At 38.2% G+C, this 10,965-nt stretch overlaps 1 protein-coding gene across 1 annotated transcript in view; it reads left to right on the forward strand.

Annotated features, from left to right (window-relative positions):
- Nucleotides 1-10,655, forward strand: part of CEP97 (centrosomal protein 97) — a 30,371-nt gene extending 19,716 nt beyond the window's left edge. Inside the window, exons 9-11 of the mRNA XM_049858071.1 lie at nt 216-990; nt 4,187-4,262; nt 6,082-10,655. Coding sequence (XP_049714028.1) covers nt 216-990; nt 4,187-4,262; nt 6,082-6,780 — 1,550 coding nt within the window. The 3' untranslated portion in view covers nt 6,781-10,655. The remainder of the gene's footprint in view (nt 1-215; nt 991-4,186; nt 4,263-6,081) is intronic.
- The last annotated feature ends 310 nt before the right edge of the window (nt 10,656-10,965 follow it).

Raw genomic sequence — 10,965 nt, forward strand, 5'->3', positions numbered from 1 at the left:
AGCATTTATAGCTCTGCTGCCTTTTATGCAGACCTGGTGCTTTGGTTATTCTTAGATTAGTGTGAGAATTCATTTTCTTAAAGAATGTTTGGTGTTTTAGGCATAGTAGAGGAAATCATTAAGGCATTTTATTAGATTTAATTAAAAGAATATGACTAAAAAGGACTCTATAAATATTTAGTGATGTAAATGATACTCTTTATTAATCCTTCTAGAACCCATCACCCAAGTCAATTCTTGGGTTGGAATAAGCAATAAAGATGATCAATTATATGCTGTTAAGAATAACTTTGCAGCCTCTGTACACACTACAAGATATTCTCGAAATGATCTGCACCTAGAAGACATACAGACAGATGAGGACAAGTTAAACTGTAGCCTTCTCTCTTCAGAGTCTACTTTTATGCCAGTTGCATCAGGATTATCTCCAGTATCACCTACAGTTGAGCTGAGGCTCCAGGGTATTAACTTGGACCTAGAATATGATGGTGTTGCAGATGAATCTGTGAAAGGGCTGGAAAACCAGGACTTGGATAAGGAGGAGGAAAAAGCTTCCTGGGCTGCAAATGAGAATTCTGTTAAAATAATGCAAAGCGAAATCAGTGCAGAGATAAATGAGAAAGCTGGGCTGTTGCCTTGTCCCGAGCCAATGATAACCAGTGCTGTCTTGAAGAACGATAACCATAGTCTTACATCTTTTCCTGAGTCAGTCGGACACAGTGTCTTCCATACTCACCCACATGGTGGAGAAACCATGTCTCAAACAGCTTTAGAGAAACAGCCCTATAGGATTTCAACCCAAAGATCTGTTGCTCTGGGGCAAGATAAAGTTGCCCTTCAGAAATTGAATGAAGCAGCCACCAAGCTTCAGGCCTGTTGGCGGGGCTATTATGCCAGAAACTACAACCCTCAAGCCAAAGATGTGCGGTACGAAATTCGGCTACGCAGAATGCAGGAACACATTGTCTGCTTAACTGATGAAATAAGGAGGTAGGTCAAAAGTCCTGCTGAAGTACCATTGGTTTGCGGGTCAGATTCTTGATTCAGCACATGGAGTTGTTTCTGGTGTGGTCAGAATAATTTTCACACTGTGTTGCTACTGTTGGCTTACTTGTTTGCCTCCTATAATAGACCAGGAACATCTTGAAGGCAGAGACTGTGATATGCGTCCCCTATCCCTGGCACAGAGACTGGTGCATAGATGCAGTATAGCAATAGATGTGGAATGAAGGAATGTGAGCATTATGGAAGAGCTTTATGGGCATCTATATTTCTAATCATGGAAAATGTAGGGAAACTGAAAAAGTATAAAAATGGGAAGGTGAGAGAATCTAACTAGAACATAGTAGGTGACATAAGAGTTAAAGGAAGTAGGGATTCAAAGGAGCTAAAATCCTGGGGCCATGGTAGGAATTATTCCCTAATTCCATGGCTCACATGCTGTACTCACTGCCAGGAAAATTAGGATGTCATAAATTTATTTTGAATATTAATACCTCAACAAGGAATGTTTATTACCAGGTGGAAGAGGAGGAAGCAGCAAAAGAGACTGAGAAGGAGCAGTCAGAGTGGGGGGAAAACTAGGAGAACGTGCGTCCCAACTCCAACAGAGGAAGTGTTCCAGGAGAGATGGGAGGTGCCATAGGATGAGGAGAGAAGGGTCTTTTAGATTTAGCTGCTAGAGATGATTGGTGACTGTGTTGGGGTCCTCAACACTACTCTCAGGCTCAGTGATTTGCTAGGACTCACAGAGCTGAGAAAAGGCATTATGCTCATGGTTATGGTTTATTACAGTGAAAGGAAACAGATGAAAATAAGCAAAGAAAAATGCACGCAGGACAGAGTCCAGGAGAGACCAGGCACAAGCTTCCAGTTGTCTTCTCCCAGCAGAGTTGTTTCAAACTGGGGGGAAGGCCAGTTTAGGAAGGGCTGTCTGGTGAATGGGAGAGGAAGAGCTTAAAGAATGAGTATCCAAACCAAAACCAAACCCGTTGCGGTCAAGTTGATTCCGATTCAGAGCAACCCTAATAGGACAGAGTAGAACTGCCCCATAGGGTTTCCAAGGAGTGGCTGGTGGATTCGAACTGCTGACCTTTTGGTTAGCAGCCAAGCTCTTAACCACTGTACCACCAGGGCTCCGTAGAGTGAGTGTAGTGGCTTTTTTTGGGGAAGTGTTGCTGTGAGGAGGAGAAGAGAGTAGAGTGGTTGCTGGGGGAGGATGTGGAGTCAAGGAAAGTTCTTTTTAAAAGATGGGAGATGCCGGGGCATGTCTGTGTGCTGATGAGAATGATTTAGTAGACAGGGAAAAACATGCTGCAAAGGAAAGAGGAGAGAAGGACAGAATTGAAGCTCTCCAGAAGGGGAGAGAGGAGATCCAGTGCACAAGTAGAGGGAGTAGCCTGAGGCAGGAGCAGGTGTGGGCAACGTGGGAGGATGGGGAAGTCCAGTCTGATGCCCCATTGTTTTCATTAAAGTAGATATCATGGCTGAGACTTGAGAATGAGGAGAGAGATAAGGACATGGAAGGCTTAAGAGGAGAAGTGTGAGGTTGTTGTTGTTAGGTGCCATTGAGTTGGTTCTGACTTACAGCAGCCCCGAGTGACAGAGTAGAACTGTCTTGTAGGGTATTCTTGAAGGAGGAAGGTAAAGAATCATTTGAAAACAGTGGTGAGAAGGAATCTGATGTATAAGAGAAAAAATGGCCGCCAGTTGAGATGGCTGTGGTGCACTTGGAAACCCTGGTGGTGTAGTGGTTAAGAGCTATGGCTGCCAATCAAATGGTTGGCAGTTCAAATCTACCAGGCGCTCTTTGGAAATCCTATGGGGCAGTTCTACTCTGCTGTATAGGGTCACTATGAGTCGGAATTCACTCAGTGGCAATGGGTTGGTTGATCGTGGTGCCCTTAGAGGAGGGTCTGGCTCGGTAAAGGAAAAGTTCAGAGAAGATGTTGAGGATACAAGGGAGTTTGCTGATTACAATTCAGGAGTTGTGGATGGCACAAGGAGCCCCTAGGTGGTGCAAACGGTTAATGCGCTTGGCTGCTAGCCAAAAGGTTGGAGGTTCAAGTCTACCCAGAGGTGCCTTGGAAAAAAGACTTGGCATTCTACTTCTGAAAAGTCAGCTGTTGAAAACCCTGCAGATCACAGCTCTATTCATGGGTTTGCCATGAGTCAGAATCGATTCCACTGCAACTCATTTTAGATGGTACAAGAGAAGGGTGTGAGGGCCAAAAAAAGTATAGAATTGGGTCAGAGCTTCAGAGCAGAGTCATGATGACAGTCTGGGAGATAATGTGTAACTGGGGAGCCTGAGCTCCTGATAGCGCAAATATGGAGGAGGTGGCAGTGAACCCATAGCTAAAGCTTTAATGAATGAGGGGGAGTGATGGGTGAGGAAGTCTGTAATGACAGCAAAATGACAGGGGCCGGGGGCAAATGGGGGTCTGAAGTTTGATGACGTTAACCCTGTTAGTCTCTTAGAAGAAGGTGGTTCGAGCTGTGATCCTCAGTACAGGTGGTCCCTGACTCACGAAGGGGGTCCTTCTGATGGCTGTGTCTTAAGTCAGTTCTGACGTAAGTCGAATACCTCATTTTTTTTCCTTTTTAGTTTTCATTATTATTGCCTTTTATTCAGTATCTTTATAAATCTGATCTTTATTTGTCTTTGGAGTTTGGAAACATTACATATAAATTTACAGATACGATGACATCAACAAAGTACACGCCGTAACATTGCGTTTAGTACATACTACTAAAGATAAGGTGTAAAAAAACAAAAAAACAGATGGTCATAAATGTGGTTCGTTATAACAGGAATACGTCGTGAGTTGAGGACTGCCTGTGCTAAACTGAGGGTTTTCGAGGATTTGAGTAGCTATTGGTTTCTGCAGCTCCTGTCTCCTTTGTGTTGGGGCTGGGAGGTTGGAGCCTGATAAAGAGCCATTTCATATTTTATTATCACTGACAATACTTTGTAGAATTAGTATAATCTGAACTTCAGCCACATCTCATTTGGCTTCTACTTGAGTCCTAGTTTAAAACTAAAGTTTCAGCTTACATCTTCTAAAAGTGGAGAGGACTGTTAGAATATTAACCTCTTCCCACTGCACGTGTTTAGTAGTTGTAACGGGAGGTGCACACCAAAGCCCCCTTCCCTGTGTCAGTAATGTATTTTGAATTATTGTAGATTGAGAAAAGAAAGAGACGAGGAACGTATTAAAAAATTTGTGCAAGAAGAGGCTGTCAGATTCCTTTGGAACCAGGTAAACCCCCTACTTCTGGTTTCCCTAATATGTGAACAAAGAAAAATTGTAAATTTATTGAGATATTCAGAGAGTAGTCAGGGGTATTAAACACCCTCCTCAAGGTGAAGGATATGGCTTATTTACTTTTTTACTAACTCTGGAGTTGGACAGTGAATTTTGCTACATTTTATTTAATCTGGAGGAAAATATTTTCATAATTTTGAGAAGGAAGATAAAGTAATGTAAAGCTGAAGGGAAGCAGTTAAATTGAGAGATGTTGTAATAACATCTTTCCAATATATATATAAAAAACCTAATTTGAAATTTTATGTAGCTTCTTCTTTCTTCTTGTCTGGTCTTATCTTGTTAAAACACTATTTGGAAATATTTGGATGAATGACGACAGACAGTATTTGATGGCTGTAGTATGCATGTTTTAAAAATGCATGACTGCTTGGGAGAGAGAGTTTGAGTCTTGCAATAGCACACTTAGGGGACAGTTCAGATGATTGATTTTGCTGGTATTTTATTACATCAAAGACTTTTTGACAATAATTTCCTGGAAATATTTTTATAGAATACAGTTTTATGATAGGATTTGACCCACAAAACTAAAAACTAATTATTATTTTTAAGGTTTTGTAATTACCAACAGTAAGGGAATGATTATAGAATAATAATACTGTGGAATAGTATACCAGAAAAACCCAAATCCATTCCTCTTGAGTCAATTCTGACTCATAGCGACCCTATGGGGCAGAGCAGAACTGCCCAATAGGATTTCCAAGGAGCGCCTGGTGGATTCGACCCGCTGACCTTTTTGGCTGGCAGCCTGATGTCTTAACTACTGTGCCTCCAGGGCTCCGGATGAAATAGTGTGTGGCAGTTCAAAAGAATAAGGTAAATGTTTGGACTGACATGGAAAAGTCTCCAAAGTAATATTGCTTAGTGAAAAACAGCAAGTTGCAGAACTATATCAGGGTTCCACTTACGTTTAAAAAAAACCCTGTGTATTTGAAAATACATAGAAAAAAGTCTGAGAGGATGTATATCAAACTGCTATCAGTGATTACCTTGGAGGATGGTCGAAAAATTTTATATATTGCTTTTTTGCTTGCAGTTTTTACAGTAAGTGTATCTTACTTTTGAAATTTTAAGAATATTAAAAAAAGTAAAACCCATTGCTGTCAAGTCGATTTCGACTCATAGCAACCCTACAGGACAGAGTAGAAGTGCCCCATAGAGTTTCCAAGGAGCACCTGGTGGATTCGAACCGCCGACCTTTTAGTTAGCACTTAACCACCACGTCACCAGGGTTTCCAAAAAAGTAAAGGTCATATTATCAAGAGATTGAATATTTTTAGGTATTTCAGAGAACTGCATATACTGTATTGTTAGATAGTGTTTAAATACTCTTATCCCTGTGTGACTTCTAAAATGGTGCTGTTATTTTAGAGGATCTACTCGTGTCAGTGGCCGCTATGCTGTCTTACCGAACAGGCCTCAGTGGATATTGAGTACATTACCGGCCCTTTGGTCAGCCCGATGTGTGCTGTTGTGCTGTGGATTGCCTTTCCTGTAGAAGCAAGATAATTGCTTTGGACCATCCCCACTCTCCTGGTGAGGGCCTTTTGTAACCAAAAACATGCACCACTTACACCAGCCTGGCTGAGGCTGGCGGTGCCACGGAAAGGGCAAAGGCTTTGCAGTTAGGCAGTTTCTAACTCTGGTTCTGCCATTTACCAACTTCAAGACTACTGGAAAAAAAGTTCAAAGGGCAGTTGTCAAAGAGGCGTGCTTTTTATTTTATAATAAAACTGTACCCTCTGATTTATAGGTAAGGTCTCTACAAGCTTGGCAACAGACCATGGACCAGCGCCTGGGCTCCTGGCACGCTGGTGTTCTTAAATCAAGCACTCTGGTGCCACCTGAGCCTCCGTTGTTCACTCAAAGTCGGGAGCCCTCTTCTGATCGAAATTCAGACTGGCTCATCGCTCCCGATGGGGTTCCTCAAGAGAAGTCCTTGCCAGAATTTCCAGACTCTGGTTTTCATTCCTCCCTTACAGAACAGATTCATTGTTTACAGGATTCTCTGGAATGTGGAAAAAGTTCCGCAGAAGGCAGTGAAAGTTCTGTAGTGGGGAATTCCATTGACACAGTCAGATATGGCAGAGAGTCAGATTTAGGGGATGTTAGTGAAGAAAATGGTGAACGGAGTAAGGAAAGCTCAAACAATGAGCAGGATAATAGTCTGCTTGAACAGTATTTAACTTCAGTTCAACAGCTGGAAGATGCTGCTGAGAGGACAAATTTTGATGAAGGAATAGGAGATAGTAAGCTTCACGTAGCTTGTTCCCTGGAAAAATCAGATGTCTTGTCTGACAGTGCTTCTGTAGATGAGACTCATGGCCTGTCTCCTCCGCAAGCTGAAGTCAGCCAGACACCAGAGAATCATAAGTTAAATGCCGAAGTTCCAGGACAGCAGTCAGGGTGTGAGTCTGCATTTCAGGTATTGCACGTTGGTGTCACTGTGTAGGGTGTCTGGTTGCTTGGGAAGCAGAAATCCACTTAAAAATGTTTTCAGTTGTCTGCTTCATTTTTGTTTTTTTTTTGGAGGGGAGTACTCCCCCCATTTTTGTCACTGTTTATATAGGGCCTGTGTTCTTGTCTCATATTTTCCAGATTCTACATAATGAGCTGAGTCTTCATTTTGATTTTGCTAGCCTTTTACTTAACTGTAACATACCAAACGATAATTACATTGAGAGCGGTGTGCACTTCATTTCATAACAACTGAATTGCATCAATGATGTTCTGATTTCTTCTATGTACTCAGATTATTCCCTTTCAAAAATTATTAAACTATAATATCTTAAAGAAAATAGGAAATTTTATCTTCAAGATATAAATAAGAGAGTTTTGATTCTTCTGTATAGGAGGAAATCAATTATGTATTAAGGAATGTAATTGTTAAGACAAATACAATGACAAATATGAGAATGGTGAATTATTTTAAGTGTCCAGTCTTGTTGGAGTAAGAACATGTTTTTTAAGCCTTTTTCCTCCCTTTAGAGTAAGGAAATCCTTTTGAGCAAATTTAGGAAGAAAAGGTAAGGTTATAAAATTTCTCAGTGGAGATTATTAATTTGTTTCCTGGAAGGCTTTAGTTAATGTCATGTATCAGTTTTAACATATGAAGTAAAGTGTTCCACCCATGTTAAAATCAGGTTTACTTAGACCACATAAGAACGTTTCTCTTAGCTGTGAGGAAAGCAAATGCTAGGCTCCATCTACTTGGACTATTGTCATGGCGAACATTATTTTTTCATGTAGTGCTTTTTTTTTTTTTTTTTTACCCTACAGATAAGCAATATATGTGCCAATATATTTCCAGAAATTAATGCATGTTCATGTTCTCTGTTCCTGCTTATGTTTGCTCATGTATTTCAGCAGAAGGTTTGTGGCCGTTTATTTCGCTTTTGACCTCTGCCTCCGTAGGGAAGAGCATTCAAAGTAATACTAGTGATAGAACATGAATGCCTTTAAAAAAAAAAACAAAAAACTATTTTATATCTAAAGTGCTGAAAAAGTGCCACAATTGGAATACAGTTTAGTGGTGGTTAAGAAAAAAATAAACCTCACTTATTTCTTTACTTGTTGACGAGAGTATATATCTGTAACGTTGGGAAGAAATTATAAGATTGTGCTTGAATGTAATAGGTGCATTTGGAAATGAAGGGTAATTTTTGGAAACTTGGTATTTTAATCTTTGAGAAAGTTCTGATACCATTGAACAACATATATCTGATTTTCCCCAATCCACGAACATACAATTATTTACAATTATGGCAATACTTCAGTGTTCTCTAAATTTGGGTGCTAAATATCTACTCATTATTCTGTTACTGTCACTAGGTCCCCTTCGTTGAAGTTATATAAAATGAAAACTTCTGATCCTTCAAGAATAAAATCAGGGATCACATGTTATACTTTGTTGATAGTTAGAAATGTTTCTCCAAGTCTGTTAAAATATCTTTTCCTGGATTTATAAATATGTAGCACTCAGGTTGAGAAGACTTGGATTTCATTCTCAGAAATCCAGACTCTGTTGCAGAGGAAATGTTTTCTGTTATCTTATAACCCAAACAGCAGTCTTATCTTCAAACTGTTTTCCCTGGTAAAGCATGTGTAACAGTGAATGCACGTTAAATAAAAATTGAATTTTTTACTTTTTGAATAATCTAGTTATCTTTTATGAATGATTTGGAATTTCTTCTTAGAAATGCCCTATTTTTCTATTTTACAGTTAAGTGCCTCATTTGCTGCCCATACTTAGACAAAGAAAAACCAACTTGCACTGCACTCGTACCAAAGTGCTACTTCATGGTACATTAACTTTTCATAAAAGCTGCGGAAATGTCCCGGTTCAGTATTACCTGCGTAGGTGTGTGCTAACGTCCTCTCCTGTCTTTTTTTTTCCAAGAAATGGTGAAACACAACTAAATTTGTTGGAACATTAGAATTTATCAGCAGGATTTCCTTTTAGCCCATTAATAGTATTCAGAATACTTTTATAAAAAATTGACAGAATTATTAATTTTATGCTCATCTGTTTTTTTGTTACTTTTTAAGTACAAGAATATTAAGCAGCCCATGCCCCTTAACTGTACAGATTATCTTGAATGCAGATAGAATAAAAATAATGTAAATTAGAATGTAGGAATTCTGTGGCATAGATTTAATACATTTTGATGGGTTTTACAGTATAGTTTAAAAGTGATTTATATACCTCAGCTCTGGTAACTATGGGCTGTTTATTGGTCTGGCTTAAGAGGGAATGGGTGTGGTCATTTTGGGAGGTTGAGCTTTGAACACAGTTGTATTTTTTTCTAACATGAGAGGTTTCGTTCAGCTGTGCTATTTTAGTTCACATCAATTCTCTTCATTTATGAAAAATTCAATATATCAACAGGAATTTCTGTAGAAGCACAGAATCATACCATGTAAGAGCTGGAAGGAACCTTAGAGATTATAATTCTAATCTTTTTAAAGATAAAACTAAGGAACAGAGAAGTTAAGTGATTTGTCTAAGGTTACAGCTCGGTAGTAGTAAGTAAACCGTAAAAACTTAAATGGTATTGTGTTTGAAAATTTTATTATACCCTTTTCATTAATCTCTCTATTTAGTGATTCAGTAGAGGATTCTGTACATTTTTCATTCTCTTGGAAAGAGAAAAAAAAGTTCTAAGAGAACTAGAACCCTACCATAGAGTTGCTTGTAGAAGATAACTCATTCCTTGGGATCCCTGAGTGAGTTTTCTCTAAGAAATGTGATTTGATTAAAATGTGTTTTTTTTTTTTTTAAAGAACAATATAGTAGAAATTAAATTTTTGGAAACAAATAACTGCATCTAAGAGTTCATTTATTTGATGACAGGAGTATGACAGGTTACCAATAAGTATAAAATTCTCTAGTGAAATGTTGAGTTTAATTGTTTCATCCACAGTTTTACAGAAGAACAGATGCTGAAGTTTTAACTCCCCGGGGTGCTGAAAGCTTTAATCATGACCGCTGACACGTACACAGTTTAGTCTGGCTTTATAAGTGTAGTTATAAAAGGCCACATAATGTGCATGTTTTAGGAAAATGGTCATTTATCTGCACAATTGATTGTATATATGCAAATAACTTTATTCTTGAGTAATGTGGGTGCCATTCTTGTGTGTGGGTTTTCTTATTTGTTTTGGATTGTATTAAATACATAAACACTATGATAGTGTATTTTCCTGTTATCTACTTAAGACAAGTGTAGTTCCACTTTTTATAAATATTTCAGGAAGAATACAGGCATAACATACTATACTATTTCCCTTGGTACTTTTCTTTTGTTGTTGCACAAATTCTTAGAATTGGGTTTATAACAATAATATATAAAACCCCGTTTTCAGAAGAATTAATACACAGTAAAAAGGGAAAATATAGGATGAGTCTGATCGGTTTTCCATTCATAATGAAAAGGATAAGGTACTGTATATTTTTATTTTGGCATGTACTTTATTAAATAATATTTATTATATTGTAATGTTTTAACTTACATGACCCCCTCATTCCTGAAGTGAAGCAGAAAGGGTCTGTAAAGAACTTTCTAAACATTTTAAATGAGATTGCTTTCACTGATCAAACCCATTGTGCCGTATTAAAATGAAAAGTCAAGTAAAGCAGTCTGCACAGCCTTGGGGAGAAAATAATTATCTTCTAAAAATGAGGTGCTTTTTATTTGTATATGAATAAAAAAATACTAAATTTTAATTACTGGATTTAGCAGATAGCAGGAATCACTGTAGTGGCTTTGTTAATTTTAATTTCTTTGAGTGTTTTGTAATAATTTTAATATTGACAATAAGAGTTTAAAAATAATTTGATTGTGGACTGCTTTTAGATTTTAGATGATACAAAGTGGTTTGGTCTGTTTTATGAAGGCTTAATATTTTGTATTATACTTATTTAATTTGTATTTGTGTCTCTAATTTTAAATAAAAGGTTTGTACATTTGTTTGAGTAAATTATCTGTATTATAGTGACTGCTGGTGATGGTTCTTATTCACTGTGTTTGTAATTCATGGATGAATAAAATTCAGAACAAGTTGCAACTAGAACTCTGCTAAGTAAGGTCCTGAGTATTAGTGTAATATAATTGAAGTCACAAACAAACAGTCCTAC

The sequence above is a fragment of the Elephas maximus genome, chromosome 18 (assembly GCF_024166365.1).
Source record: "Elephas maximus indicus isolate mEleMax1 chromosome 18, mEleMax1 primary haplotype, whole genome shotgun sequence".
Taxonomy (NCBI): domain Eukaryota; kingdom Metazoa; phylum Chordata; class Mammalia; order Proboscidea; family Elephantidae; genus Elephas; species Elephas maximus.